We start from the raw sequence: 16397 nt of genomic DNA on the forward strand, positions 1-16397 counted from the left end.
GTCGGAAAAAGCCTCGGAAAAGTGACGCAGTGAAATCTACAAGTCCTTACGCCTGCTTCAAGCAGGCGTAACGCGTGACGCACCGTGTTAGGGATAGAGCAGGTTGGAACAGTGCTGGAGTTGCGTCGCGCTTGCGACACAACTTCAGCACTGCGCCAACCTTACGCCAGCAGATGCGTCACGCATCTGCTTGTCCTTGCGCCACGATGCACCGCATTGTAAATGCGGCGCATCTCCGGTGGCGCAAGGGCAAACTTGCGTGACGCATCTTCCCTGGCGCATCCCTGCTGATTTGCAGGGATGCGCCAGGGATCGTAAATCTGCCCCCATGTTTTTTGTTCTTGTAACTATATTTTTTGTGTTAAAACACTATTTTGTGAGGAATTCAGATTCTAACCGGCCTGTTCCTCCAAATGTAGAAAAGACATAGTAATAGTGACTTGGATGTTTCGCGAATTAGTGCACAATATTAAAATAAGACATTGTCATAGTGCTTTAAATAGTAGCTTTAATGGTTGCATAGTCGTAATCACAAATAAATACCCCTTCACGACAGGCATTCCCTCTGCTACAGTGAAAGTTTAAGTGCTGCTCTAAGGATTTTCTCGTTCAATCGGATGAAATCTGATAATTTTGTCCTTAATTCTACTTACCTGCCTTGCCCCTCCATTCTGCTCTCTATGTGCACCATAATCTGGCCTGAAATGCTTTTCGACTCTTCTGAGCAAAGGAAATGAAGGGGCTAGGAGACTGGAGAAAGGGGGAGAGGTAAAGAGAATGGTTTGGTGAGAGAGGTGAAAAAAAGGGAGAAGGGAGGTGATGATAGGGTTGAGGGAGATCAATAGGTGAGTTCTACCGGCTAGAGCGGTTGACCTCCAAGCTGGGGAACGGTGTTGGATGTATGACGTTACAACGCACACTTTTACAACGCATGCACTTACAACGCATTTTTTACAACGCATAATCCATTACAACGCATGACATTACAACGCATTACACTACAACGCATTTTTAAAAAATACCTTTACAACGCACTACCATTACAACGCATACTACCTTTACAACGCATACCATTACAACGCATAATATTAAATTACATTTAAGGTAAGTATTAGATAGTATATGGGTAAAAATTACTATTCTAACTCCAGGGGGTGCAACAGTAGGGTAAGTGTTGGATAGTATAGGGGTAAAAATTACTATTCTAACTCCAGGGGGTGCAACAGTAGGGTAAGTGTTGGATAGTGTAGGGGTAAAAATTACTATTCTAACTCCAGGGGGTGCAACAGTAGGGTAAGTGTTGGATAGTGTAGGGGTAAAAATTACTATTCTAACTCCAGGGGGTGCAACAGTAGGGTAAGTGTTGGATAGTATAGGGGTAAAAATTACTATTCTAACTCCAGGGGGTGCAACAGTAGGGTAAGTGTTGGATAGTATAGGGGTAAAAATTACTATTCTAACTCCAGGGGGTGCATCAGTAGGGTAAGTGTTGGATACTATAGGGGTAAAAATTACTATTCTAACTCCAGGGGGTGCAACAGTAGGGTAAGTGTTGGATAGTATAGGGGTAAAAATTACTATTCTAACTCCAGGGGGTGCATCAGTAGGGTAAGTGTTGGATAGTATAGGGGTAAAAATTACTATTCTAACTCCAGGGGGTGCATCAGTAGGGTAAGTGTTGGATAGTATAGGGGTAAAAATTACTATTCTAACTCCAGGGGGTGCATCAATAGGGTAAGTGTTGGATAGTATAGTGTAATATTATGCGTTGTAATGGTATGCGTTGTAATGGTAGTATGCGTTGTAATGGAATGCGTTGTAAAGGTAGTTTTTAAAAATGCGTTGTAGTGTCATGCGTTGTAATGTCATGCGTTGTAATGGATTATGCGTTGTAAAAAATGCGTTGTAATGGTAGTGCGTTGTAAAAGTTGCGTTGTAAAGGTTGTTCCCCACGATGTTCAAGTCTCGGCTTAGACACTCAACATTCTGTGATTCTGGACAAATCACTTAACCTCCCACTGCCTAACAAAATGAATGTGTCCATCTGTAACGCAACTGGTGCTCATGTAAAGTACTCTGATACCTTCTGCAATACAGCGCGGGCACAGAGACAGAGGGAATCTCTCATTTGCACTTGTCACGCCCCCATGCAAATGAGGGAACGCCCCCTGAAGATATCTCTGGTGCTGTGCTTTATGTGCACAAGTGCTATTAGTATTACAGAAGGGGCTTTACAAACATCTGCAGTCCCTTCTGTAATATCAAAGTGCCCCGGGGGCACGCAAAGTGGGCGCAAACACCAGTTGCGGCCACGGGGCACTCTCTGTAATACGGCCCCTGGTGTGTATTGGTGGGTTACCTGGTGAGTCTAGGTGAATTCATAATATTGTAGGTGTATAAGCCCTACACTATGAGTCTCAGTGTAGTTAATGGCTACAGCTTGGCAGCACTATTTAAAGAGACATTCAGACTAGCAGCTGATCAAAATGTGCATTCGTTTTTAACTGAGCAATCCTTGCTGCATACCAGCCCGCAGGATGTTTTAAAGACAAGTTTCACCTCCAGAAATTGAAAGGAGCCCACAGCAAGCTAATCAGAGCCCTGATCAGACATGTAGCAGACAAGCAAGATTACGTTTCAGTGGCCCTCTTTTCCAGTGAACTGCTTGATGTTTGCTCAAGATATTCTTGCCAAGCGTACTAGCCGATACACGCAGGGCCAGACTGGAAACCGAAACCCGCCCTAGCACAAATGTTCAAACTAGCTCCGCTCCCTTCGACTCCTCTTTCCATTGATCCACATTGATCCATCCATCTATCAATCCATCTATCCACCTCTCTTTCCTTCTCTCCTCCCTCTCTGATCGCTTTCTCTCTACCTCCCCTTCATCCATCCAGCATCCATCTCCCCTTCTCTCCTCTCTCTCTTTCGAATCATCCATCTCTCTCCCCATTCTCTCCTCCCTCTCTTGAAGCCTCCCACTGCCTGCTGGAGCTACCCTCCAGGAACGGGGTGGGGGAGGTTTAGACAGAGACGAGACACCCAGGGCGGTGTCCAAGGGCTCCGGCCAGTCGGACCCTGAGTACACTCATCGGCAGTGAAGAATAACTCTAAGCCAGTTGTGTTCTTTTCTGTAAAATCGTCTGCTCTATGGTTTATAACTATTGTCGATTTTTGTTAAATTTTTTATGAAAAACGTTATAAGCCCTGGATTTAAGAATACTTAGGGGTGCAGTAATTTCCGAGTGTGTTTTTTGCCTGAGAGACTATGGAGGCCGCAGTGCTGTCGAATTTATCTCCAAACCCCAAAAAACCTAGGGTAGTTCTGGAATCAGTTATGACTCCCGAAAAGCACCTCCTGTCATGGATAATATCTTCCTTGCAGAAGGACCTCGTTCTGAATTGTCCCCTACGCTTCATGCAGGATTGGAAAAATCTACTCTGGGATCCATAAATAGAGGGTCAAGCTGTGGCAGTGGAAAGGGGGAGGAGTCACGAGGGGTGGAGTCTTGAAAAGCAGAGTCTGATAATCAACTTACATATTCATTTTTCAGACCCCTCAATCAAAGGTGACAGCTCTGTCAATCCCACTTGGGCACCCTTTAAATTGTGCTGTTTTTGGGAAACCTATATCTTCCTTGATGCTTCCTCCATCCTACGTTGTTGTTTTAGCCAACTCTGCACCCTTTGAGCTTGCGTTCTCAGTTGGGGGATTCACTCCCCGTTGTGGCTTGCCCTACATATTCATCCTACAGTATCACTTATACTTCATCCAAATTGTCTTTCAATAATCATAATGCTCTTTGATCCTCATAAATTGGCAATTTTATTGATAAACCATAATTATATGCACAGACATAGTTCAGATGTTACCTTTTCTCTGTGATGTATACTTTTCCACTAACTTGCTTTCTCGAAGACCTCCAAGTGCTGCCAATCAGTACCAGTTGAAAGTGCTCATTCCGTAACTACTCTGTATCCCTCCAGATTGCTATTTCTCACTGACACTGAGCTTTATCACTTAAATGGGCTAGCTTCTTTTTCTGGAATACATTTGCTATCAATGACTTTGAGCGCTTCTTCTCCTATAAGCCTCCTATAGACACTAGGACATTCAAAGCCCCAAAAACAACAGCATAACTCCCTTCATTAATTGACATTGAGCAGCTCAGGGCTGGCACTCCCGAAAACACCTCATGGGTGGACAGATCCCCACACATGGAAGCCGCGAACAGACACACACACACCCCCCTCCACAGAACTCCCATTGTTCCCTGGGAAGGTTGCTGGCATCCGTTTTTCAGGAAGAGATGGTGCACACATCCTCTTGCCCCCCGGTGGGCTTTGATTTCCTCACCAAGACTGAACTGACAGGAACTGCACACGCCCTGCTTCAATCAGCATTACTTGCAAGATGTTCGTACAATAAATGGGCTACACGCAGCAGGCTATTACACCACCAGCCTGTCTCCAAACATTACCATTGGAAGGCATTTGATTTCAGTGACGTATGAAATATTCCTGCATTTCGCACTCTCTGTGATATATGGGGTTTTCGTCCATTGCATTTGTGCTGTAAAAACTCAAGAACATATAATGGGTGTATATATATACAGAACATATCTTGGGTATATATATACAAGTGTTGCTAATTCGCTGGAGAATTCATGTGTTTGTGTTTTTTCTCTTAGTTTCCGACTGCCCTTTTTAAAGGAAGGGTTAATATGTGTGCTGCCTTCTGCTATGAAGTTTTGAAGTGCTGCACCTCCAAACTCAGCACAACAAGGAACGAGGCCTCGGCACTTCTTTACCTGCTTATGAGAAACAACTTTGAATTCACCAAGAGGAAAACATTTTTGAGAACTCACCTGCAGGTCAGTGTAATCTTATCCACCAGTAAATGTCTTGTTGGTACCGTATGATACTCCTTTGAAACGCTGGCGTGGTTAAACAAGGTTTGGACTTTATGCATCAATATATATGCAGATCTGCACTGCCAGTCTACAGTGCTCTGAGGAGATTCCTTGTGCTCGTTCGTACTTCATATTAACAAACAAGATGGCTGCTACTGACACCCACAACAATCAAGGGCTTATTTACGAGCCCCTTGCGCCGCTGGTGCGTCACATTTAATATGGGAAAAGGTGATGTATCAGTGGAGCAAGGGGCTTGTATGTTAGCCCTTAATCAAATATAGTATCTGTTAACGTATTTAGATTGCAGTAAAATGCCGTTGGCCCTCACCAAAAATCAACCTGTAAATATCAAGAAATGGTCCGGCTTCTATCCACATTGTTCAGTAGAGAAGTGCAAACATCAAGAACCTGATTCACAAACGTAGCCTTACCCTTTTGGATAAGTTTACTATTTTAGGCCTACCCTATCTTTTTATGTATGGAGTTATCTGCCCCGACATTGAAGTCTCGGCAGTCGTAAACTTACTATTAAGTGGTAGTTTGTGACTACCATAAAAATATTAAACTTACACAAAAGTGTATGTTTACTTTTGTGAATTAGGCCCTAAGTTGCACATAATGTAATTATTATAATACATATACATTCCCTTCAGGCACATTTTCCCTTCTTTGTTATCTTTATTAGACTCACAGTATGATTGTGACTGTAGGAATTTGGGTTACTGGTTGAGAGGATTGAAGCCCTACTCAAGCAGAAACCACAATCTTTGTCAGAGTGAAACCCAAGCAAAGCCCAAATGAACCTGTGCTTAACTCTCTGACAACTTGAGGCAATGTGTTAAGTATTTATGCAGCATTTCAAACAGTAATAAAGTGAAAACACAAGTAAAATCTCACACCAATTTGGAAAAATAGAGTAACGTTCAATAAAATATTTGAGACCAAACTGACAAAAATCAAATCGGTAGAACCAGAGATATGCACACCTATAGTTTTAAGTGCAAATAGTGACTAAAAGCATAAAGTGCCAACTGGGGTTACCTAGTTGTGCCAGACCTAGACAAGTTCAGACAGACCACGATGGAGCACAGGCCTGGTACAGGGACCGAGTTAGGTCTGCTGTACAAAGAAACTTAAATCCTAGTTGTGGAGCGTCGCGAGATCCTGCATCGAAGACGCATCACACAGCAGCAGACTCCGAGATTCTGCAAGGTGGTGATGCGAAGCCCTGCGTCATCATCAAGGTTGCTGTCGTCAAGGGGCTTGCAGTGCGAGCTCCTGCATCAAAGATGCATCGCACACCTGTGGTTCTGAAGAAGTTGGGGGGCTGCAATGCAGAGTCCTGCAATGTAGTCGCACTGCGGCAGTTCAAAAGCGGGTCTGTGAGGAGATGCGTTGAGCACCTTCAGGCCCACTTTCAAGGGCCCATGACTGGGGTGGCGCCACTTGGAAGGGTAGGACTAACAGTAGCCAGAGTACAGGGGCTGGGTTAAAATGGTAGGAGCCTTTTCTGTCCCCAAGGCTCTGATGAGGAAGCCTGCCAACTAGCCACACAAGTTACTCTGGTGGTCTTGGGTTCAAGATGTAGGTTCAGCCCTTTCACTCATGCAGCAGGACAATAGAGTAGCAGTCCTTCTTGCAGAGCAGTACAGCAGTCCTTATGAGTCTTCCCATGGTCCATAGGTGTACTTATGAGTTGGGTCTGAGGGTGCATTATTTATACCTGGTGCCAGCTTTGAAGAAGGGGAAGCTTCTAGAGTCTTCCGCAGCATAGGTGCTTCGAATTTCCTGTCTCACTGTCCTGAATGCAGCTTGTCTGAGGTCACCACAAAAGACTAGTGTTGAACCCTTTTTGGATTGTGTTTATGCAGAGCCTTTGTCATGTGCAAGTGTGGTAGGTGACAGCACCTCCCCGTCATCAAGTCAGAGATGACCCTTCCTGCCACCACCTATTCCCCTTTGTTTCACTGTCTGGGAGCAATACACAAAGAACAACAGCCAGTTACACCTAGTCATGTGATGCAGGATGCAGGCACCAAATGGTTAGGACAGGAAAATGGGAACTTTCTAAAAGTGGCATTTTCAGAATTGTGACTTAAAATTAAACTTTACCATTAAATGGGGTTTTAAATTACCGTTCTTTAGAGACAAAACTCGACATTCCTATTTGCTCCCAATTGAAAGTTAGCACTAATTAAATGTAACAAGGTAGCCTGATGTTATCCTATGGGATAGGTAGGCCTTGCTGTAGTAAAAACACATTTAAGAGCTTTTCTATGCGGGGACATGTAAAAGTTAAAAGTACATGTCCAACTTTTTAAATACACTGCACTTTGAGCTGTTAAAGGCCTACTCTAGGTGTGACGTGTATGTATTAAAAAGGAAGGTTTAGGCCTGGCAAAACTTTTATTTTGCTAGGTTCATTGACAGTTTAAAACTGCACACATGGGCTGTAATGTCAGGCCTGAGACATGTTTAGAAGGCCACTTAAGTAGGTGGCACAATTAGTGCTGAAGGCCCATAGTAGCTTTTAATTGACTGGCCTTGGGTACAAGAAGTACCACATTACTAGGGACTTACAAGTAAATTAAATATGATAATTGGGTGTAAGCCAGTGTTACCATGTTCAAAAGAGAGAGCACTGCATAGCAGTGGTAAAGTATGCAGAGCCCTAAGGCCAGCAAAAACGAAGTCAGCAAAATCAGGAGGATGGAAGGGAAGAAGTTGGGGGAAACCAACCAAGGATGTCAGGTCCACAAGTAACGAAATGTCTGCTCCCAGTCAATAGCAGTCTAAATGCCCTAGCTGGTTGGTAATCTGAAATATATATCAGTAGTTATAATTAGCACATATTTATTTTTCAAAGTCAAGCACTACTTTTTAAGGTTCTTAATGTCCTCCTAAATTGCATTAAGAAGTATGATGTTGTAAGCATATGTAGTAGGACTGTGTGACACCCTGTTTCAAGATGACTGATTTTTTGTTATTGTTCCTGTTGCAAATGATCAGATGCTTAAATCTATATCTACTAACCAGAAACATTGCAAACCTGGTTTAGTACCACATTTTCTATCTGTTTTACCCATAAAGGCTCTCATTGCAAGTTGGCCTGATTTTTGAGTGGAGATACCAAAGGGCCAGATATAGCTGCAATATATCGCCCCCTTGTAACAAAAGCAGCCAAAGCCGGCCCTGGAAAACAGATCGGCCACGCCCACCACCCCTCCCCGAGATGTTTGCCAGGGCCGGTTTTGGTTCCCAGTCTTGCCGTGATTATGAGTTCTTCCCTCGTAATAACTGCTCACATGCGGATTTACAGGATGCTTTTCTGAGCAATTTTTCACCGTTTCCGATAAAAATAAATGCTGACATTTTTCATCTGCTCCCAGCAAGTGGAACATGTCAGCAGCACTGCTGATTATGGTGTTGAATGGGTGGCCAAGATGAAGGGCAGGCTTATGCCTGTCCGAGGAGCATTATCTGTGCTGAGGAATGCTGGTTGCCACTGCCCCGTCCTCTACAGCCTCTGGCTGGCTACGGGCCCACACTTAGTATGCTTTGAGATTTTAGACCAGATAATTTCGACCCAAATATATTCATAACTGTGAATTGAGTTAAGTGCACCGGAAGTTAACTCTTCTCATAATGAGGGCCCGAGTGTAATTCCCTCATGGCCTCTTTCCTGGAGTTCAAAATCAACTACTGCTTTGAACCATTTTTGGATGAGGTGGAGTCCCCCATGCTAGAACCCTGTATTAAAAGTCTCATGTAGAGATCCTCCTAATTCATTCCTTTTCTACTGCATGGAGGTCTGGGAACTCGGAGTCTGACAAAATATGCCCTTTCTGCACGGTGGTGATTGAAGTGGTTGAACGTGTAATTATTTCTTGTTCAGCTTGTCATGGTTCAAGGAAGAAGTGGATTTTGCCACTTTGTCTTAATTCGGGTCTGAGGAATTACAGAATCACCCTTAGAATACTCAGATGTAACACAAGCCCGTCTATTGTCTTTGCAGTCTCAAGGAAATTGATGTCTATGTCGAGGTTAAAACAGAAAAAGGTGTCCCTCTAATGCCGCTGTGTAATAAATGTTTTAACATGTTTTATCTTGGTTTTATTATAAAATATTAAGTCAGATTTTCTTTTCTTTTATATGCCTCGGACTTTTATCTTGCATTTATATATTTTGTATTTATCTTGCTCTTTTATGGCCTATTAAGCCGAAATAAAGATATTGACTAACTGACTGACTGTAATTCGTAAAATCACAATGTATCTTTAGTTTAATACTATTTCAGAATATTGTAAATAAGAGACATTCACCAGCCAGTGTTTTAAATGCATGTAAAATATTTTTGTGCTAATTGTAAAAATGTAAAACCAAGTGGGTAAGACTATGACATTTCTTGTAATGTGCCAATAGCTGCATACAAAGTATGTTGCTCTTCAGTTGTTTTGCATATGCTAGTGAAACTACCGTACGAATATCTGCATACTGTAACAAGCAGGGTTATCTTCTTTTCACAGATAATAATTGCAGTGAGCCAATTGATAGCTGATGTTGCATTAAGCGGTGGATCAAGGTTCCAGGAATCACTATCTATAATCAATAATTTTGCAAACAGTGACAGGGCCATGAAGGTAATTATATATCGACAATAGTCAGAACTGTTTTGTTAAAATGTTGGGCATATACATTGTCAGTTAAGTAAAACAATACTTTTATTTGTATTGGCAGAGTGGTATCAAGTTTAATTATTATGAGCTAATAATATGCCTTTTGTTCATAAGCATCAGTATGATGAAATGCCCTTTGTCTGGGACATGTTGTAATGTCTGAGTACAATATTGCTGCTAATTGATTTTATAATGTGCTTCTACGATACCTGATCAAGCTCCCTATGCTTTTTACTGCAGTCCAGCCTATACGAATGGGCCCACTGAAATGCTCAGACATGTAACTGTACCCCCATGCCCCTAATTTTTAGGTCTCGCCTACGCAGCGCGCATGCGCTGCGTAGGAGGACCTTTAGCCGTTGCTCTGCTCTTTTTGAAAGCACATACTCGTGCTTGTGGCGGCATCCACCTTCGCGCTGGGGCACGCCACAAGCACGAGTATGTGCTTCCAAGAAGAGCAGACTGCGCACGCACGCATCACTCTGCTTTCCCAGGTCTCTCATCTATCCCGCCGTCCACAAGGCTGCCTTCACTCTTCAGTTTCACGCTCCATCTTGTCTTAGTTTCTTCCCTTTGTATACCGATTTATCCCCCATTCTTTTCCACGTTTCTCAGCTTCTCCTTGTCTCGCTGTTTTCGCCCTTTCTCTCCCAGTTTCTAAAGCTGTTTTCCCATCGCTCACAATTTCGCATTCACTTGCGGTTTTGCTTTCACTTGCGGTTTTGCTTTCACTCGTTTTTTTTCTTCTTCTCTCCCTCGGTTTCTCCTTGCCCCCATCTCTCCCTCTGTCTCTCCAGCTCCCTGTTTTTTCCTTTTTCTGTGTCTGCTTAGCTTTCTCTTGCTACTTTCCCCTTCTCCCTATTTTTCCCATTTTCTCACTCTCCTGTCCTTCTTTCCTATTCTTTCACTCACTGTTCCCTCCATCTCTCTTCTATTCTCTCCTTCTCTCCGTATCACTTTCTCCCCATTTCTCCCTCTTTCTCCATTTTCTTTCCCTCTATTCTCTCTCTCTACACATCGAGCATTTATTTTTCCGACTGCACAGCATTAAAGTAAACATTCTGTGTGGATGAATCCATGGTTGAGATTAGCCGGCAGTAGACATGGTGTCTGCACCACAGAACATATAAGCAGCATGTGAAGATCTATACAATTCCTTGGTATGTACCAAACACTGGTGTGTCATTGCAATACAAGCAGTTCATGCATGTATTTTTTATGCTGACGATTTAGTGTCTACAATTTGAAATGTGTTGAAACCCAGAGGTTCTCCTGTTGTGCTAGTTGTGGATTGCTGTAGCTCTTGAAGTGAATTAATATATATATAAAATGATTTTTTACAATTCAGTATTGATTCAATACGCCTTTTTGTTTTCACCTCAATTCATTGTTTAAATATCCTCATCTGTCAATCCACGTGCATGTAATTTTATTAGAAATTTCTAATTCTTATCTCTAGTTTAATTATAAATGTTATCTATTTTTCAGTGGTAATGTTATTTTTTCATTTTAAACTCTTCCCAACATGTACCAAATATGTTCCACTCTTTGTATCTTTCAAATCTATCTGTTTATTTCTGTGATTTCATTTGTTTGCCCTTATGAACAGACCTCTTTTCTTGTGCTGAGCCAAATGTTTCATAACCTGTTTCGTCTTTCTAGTGATGGTTTTTAAAGGCTAAAACTAGGTTTCCTGTTTCAGAAAGGCGTAGTTTTAGGGAAAACCCCTAAATTCCAGCTCGGTTTATTGGAAGCAACGCTCTCTTCCCACTTTAAAGCTTTTTCTCTCCATCATGTTTCTAGAAGGTGTAACCAGTTATTTACATTTTGTTAGAATGTCTCCATGCACTCTTTCTCTAGGTGGGCTGTCTCTGGAGTACCGCAGACTAGAGTGATGCTGTGATCCTTGTAGCATCTTGATCATCCTGGACAGTAATGACCCTTCCCAGACCATGGTCAGTCAGTCGGTCCCTCTTCGAGCTGGTTCTTCTGAAAGAGCTGTGCTCTGATCTGTCGCAGAGAGGTGCGTCGCTCTGTGTGTTTTTAGGTCGAGCCTGGGCAGTGCATGCAATTCTCTGCGAGGAATGGAATAAAAGCTCCGCTCATTTCCCCGTCCATTTTTTCTATTAGGGAAAAAAGGAGGCGGGACTGTGCCGCGTTGCCCTGCATATCCAAAGCAAGCAAGCCCCGCTAGAAAGATGCTGGGTCTCCAAGCCATGAGCTACACTCTTTCATCTTTTTAACAATGTGCATCATACACAATGTGCTCCTGTGGATAATTCTTGTTGTTCCTTTGTGATGTTAGGCTGCAAGCTTTCCTCCTGTCTTCCTCCAAGCTTCAAATAAGCTTGGGGATAGCAGGAAAGGATTTGGAAAATGGCAATCAATACTTTGTCTGAAGCCAAATAGCAACACCATCAGAATCAAGCATTGGCATAGCCAATAGGTCTCGCCTTTGGGACCTTACAATTATTTAGTTATGCAGCAGGTCCCAAAGGCGAGACCTATTGGCTTTGCCAATGCTTGTTCATCATGCTTTGACTGAAAACGCTGTTCCAAGGTAAATCTTCATCCTACACTCCAACTGCATATATATAGTGCTAGTGGTCCAGCTAATTGATAAACATTGAAGTCAGTATAGCATTGCACCATGAATCGATGCATATGGATGGCTGTATAAAATACAGTCAATGCGGAAAAAATATTTCACACTTAAGCTACATTCCAACAAGTGGTGTAACAAAAGCCCACGCAGTTTTGGGGAGCTCCTGAGCTCCAGGGGGCCCCCTTGGGCACTGTGCACGGGCAGCAGGCTTGAATGGTTCTGGAGTGTGGGCTGCCCCTCTCCATGTAACTTACAGGGGGCCCCCTCAAGTTTTGTTGCGCCATTGATTCCAACTCCGGTTTCTGACCCTCATAGGGACACAAGGTGGATCAGCCTAAGTGCCCTTGTACAGTGGCGAAATTTACTGGCCAAAGATGTGTGTCCTGAAGGCACAGAGCCCTCAGTCAATGCTCAAGAGTACCAAATGATCCCACCTTAATCTTCATGTGAGATAAAAATGTCTTCTTAGTAAACACTTAGATCTAATTCGGCAAAATGCAAGTCTTAACTATGCCTCATGAATGTTTTGCACATCAAAGACTTATACACTTTATGAGTCACTTGCATTAATCTAACGCGTTCTAACATCTAACTATTGCCTAGGTCACGCGCTCCACCATACTTTCTTATTGATACTCTTATTATAACCACTACTGGCATAAACAGAATACCTTCACTAAACTACTCACATTTGCCGTTTCACTTTCCTTGGACTTCTGCTCTATTTTCATACAAATACGCTCATTACCAGTGGCAACTGGATTGTACAGAGGGTGGTGGGGGGCACAACATTTTTTTTATTAATTCATTAATTTACCTCTGTAGCATGACATCCTCCTACCTCTGGTGTCTTCCAGGAAGCTCCCGATGCAGGACACTGCACTACCCAATACTGCTGCAGAATTTGATAGAGCGTGCTCTCCCAGCACTCCTAAGAGCACTGGAGGCCTGCACTTTCTTTAACCCAGCTATCTAACGGTTAGTTTAGAGAACTTTAAAATGCGCATGTCTGGCTGGCAGTCCCAAGAAGGCCAGCCAAACAGACATGCACATTTTAAAGGGCACAGCTCCCTGCTGCTGCCACTCAGCAGTGCTGGCTCAGCCCCATCCTGACACTTAGTTCGGGACGGGTAGCCTCAAAAATAAAATGATACTGAATAAACTTTATTACCATTTTATTTTTCAGCTCTGGGGCTTGTGGGCCAATGCTCCTCCGCTCAAATGAACGAGCTGCCCCTGCTCATCACCAAGTGTCCAAAGGGAAAACACATTTGTTTACCAGTGGCACTATCTCCTCAACATTGGAAGACGATCTATTCCAGTTAGGTTCTGACACCGTTGCGCTAAAACAAATACAATTTTCAGCACTCTCATTGAACAAGCCATACATTGGGCTCAGTGGCAGCTTGCAGGGAACTGGGGTGTAGGGGCGGGGATGGTGGGGGTTAAAAAAACAATCTATTAAAAAAACACTTACCTTTTCATGGCTGCCATCTCTCCTGTGTCATTGCTCCTCTTCCTGGTGTGTCCGGAAGCAGGAAGCATACAGACTTCCCTAAGCCAATCAAAAAGCTGCAATGCCATGTTGTGATTGGTATGAGCGCTGTGGTTAAGCGTTCAAACGGGGACTTAGATCCTGTGCATGCTCCCCACCAGGCTGTGCACAAGACAGTTTGGCCAACCCAAGAGGGCCGGCCAAACCGTCATGTACACTCCTCCCCCTGCAACCCCAGCCCCGCCCTGCCCTAACCTAGCCCCATACCTACAAAAAATAAAATAATAGTAACAAAGTTATTATCATTTAATTGTTTCCTTTTTTCACTGTTCTGAGAGCAGTGGGGCGATGCTCCTCCGCCTTAGCGGAGCAGCCGCCTCTGAATAGGCTGCTGGTCGAAATTGCTACTATATGAAAGGACATACTATTCCTCCTAATTAAAAATTCAACCTGATGGTGGTGAAGGAAACCTCCTGAAAGTCTCAGAGCAGTCTCCCTCAATCTGGCAATTCACTATAAAAACGGAAATTCCACCACAGTTCTATGAAATCAATACCAAACACGATGGCATTGAAAATATAAGGGCAACCTCTCAGTTAAATGATAAACCTAAATTGCTTCTAAATATGCTGCTTGAGACGCACCTAGGGGTAGGTACAATGCAAAGCCAACTAGTCCTCTATCACGCATACAAAATCAGGAGTCCTTTTGAAAATGTAAAACGTGGTTACCTTCATTGGCTAAATCTTGCTGTGACTTGTTTGTTGCTTCATTTTCTTATAAATAGTTGCAGGAAGGGGATATGCTCAACTTGCTGAAAAAATTTAAGTATTAAGGGGTCATCCGGCAAATGATGTCACAGTAGATCTCAAACCCCAGCTGACATCATCAATCAAACAAACATTCTAAAATGTCTGTTGTTGGTGATTGTTAGAGATACAGTACTGAGAAATAGAGCTGTGTTTTTTCTCCGCAATGGACGGTGCTTTAAAAGTTTTGCTGAAAAAAACTCACTCTCATCCCCGGAAATTTCAATCCTTCGCTGTGCATTCAATTATTGGGAATGTCATTGAAAAGGTAGTGTCCATGTTTAATACGAGCTGTATCATATACAAAATTGCCAGGAAATGATAAAGGAGCAAACCTCAGGACTCTGGTCCATGAGCAGTTGTACCCAGCTAGATTCACGTTGTAAAAGTACCTGCACATATATACATAGAACCGATACAGATGCTCAGAGTTGTACAATCTTTTTCACCTCTACCAATAAGGGTTTTTAACTCACTCACAGACTACCAGCAGTGTTGTATGTCTGCATTGACCTCTAAATTTTCCATGGAGGGATGGTCCACATTTTAACTAGCAAGTGAGAAACACTGGCGTAACGAAAACTGAGGGGGCCTCCCTGCACGGTACGTAGAGGGGCCCCCTCTGGGCTCAATCAGGAGCTCTCCGGCCGGATTGCTGTGCCGAGAGGACCCCCAGGAGCTTGGGGCTCCCCCGCACCGTGGGGAATGCGGGGGCCTGTGTTACGCCCCTGGTGAGAAACATGTATACATATTATCTACTGGCGGTCGCCAGTAGATAGTTATAGTTAGGACCGAGTTCCCATAGGAAATCTGAAAATTCTATTTTGAATAACTTTGGCGCCGGTTGACTTATCTTCGTGAAATTTTCAAAACTAATGGGGCGCTCCGCTCAGCTCCTACCCTGAAAGTCTCGGGGTGATTCGTCAAGCGGGGGCTGAGAAAAAAGGGGGGTCCCAAAACGCGTTTTCCCCATGCATTTTCCCATAGGACCTTTAGTCGAAGGTACAGCCCGAACGGCTGAACAGAATTACTTGAAAGTTGGCAAAGAGGTAGTCCTCAGGTCAGGCATGTGCCTTTTGCTTAAATGGTTAAAATCCGTTCAGTAGTTCCTGAGAAAATCAAAAGTAAAATCACATATATATCTGGGCGGAGCCTAACCACACATCTCATCGTGAGATCTGATTGGCTGTCAGCACTTCATCCAAGAAGTGTTGGCAGCCATCTTGGGACCAATATACATGATAGCACCTCATTAAAAAGCATTGCAGTTAATAGAAGGTGTTAAGACTTTAGTTACATTATAAATCATTTGTTGATGGTACCATACTCATTTTAGGAATTGTGGTGTGTTCTAAGGTGATTTTACCATGTGAAAAAGCCTCCTGCTGTGATATCATGAATCATGTTTGAGAGAAAACTATTTTCTCATGCTTTTCCCACAGAGGTTTGGAAGGTGATCTATAAGCTAACTGAGAGCATATTTTCTGTAAATTCACATTATCTTTCTCAGTCATGTGAGAATCAAGTCTGACATTCTCAGTAAAACATGTACATCCAACAAGGGCAGAGACTGTCAGTTGATTCCTTTGTGTTCTACTGCAGCTTCCCAGAGTGTTCTAAAGAACAACTAGAGCGCTAACAGTCCTACTTATGACAAACGTATGGCACACCTGAAGCCATCTTGGTTGGAATAAAGTGGTAATTCTTAAAACATTTAATTTAAAAAGGAACAAAATGAGGGGGTTCATTTTGCCATAGAAAGTATGATTAGTGCTGCAGAAAGAAAAACTAGGGCACATTTTGAGTGACTTCTCAAATCCTCTTCTATTTCATTAAAAAATTCTGACATGCAGACTGAAACATGCACTTTCAATACCAGCAGCAGACTTCCCTGGT

The 16397-nt window shown here is 43.1% G+C and overlaps 1 protein-coding gene across 3 annotated transcripts in view; it reads left to right on the forward strand.

Moving 5' to 3' along the window:
* DOCK11 (dedicator of cytokinesis 11) overlaps positions 1 to 16397 on the forward strand; it is a 1169031-nt gene that overhangs the window by 860643 nt on the left and 291991 nt on the right. For all 3 annotated transcript variants that reach the window (XM_085607886.1, XM_085607887.1, XM_085607888.1), the window contains 2 exons: positions 4692 to 4874; positions 9443 to 9556. In XM_085607886.1, the coding sequence (XP_085464012.1) occupies positions 4692 to 4874; positions 9443 to 9556 (297 nt within the window). The remainder of the gene's footprint in view (positions 1 to 4691; positions 4875 to 9442; positions 9557 to 16397) is intronic.

Source organism: Triturus cristatus, chromosome 5_2 (assembly GCF_964204655.1).
Source record: "Triturus cristatus chromosome 5_2, aTriCri1.1, whole genome shotgun sequence".
Taxonomy (NCBI): Eukaryota; Metazoa; Chordata; class Amphibia; order Caudata; family Salamandridae; genus Triturus; species Triturus cristatus.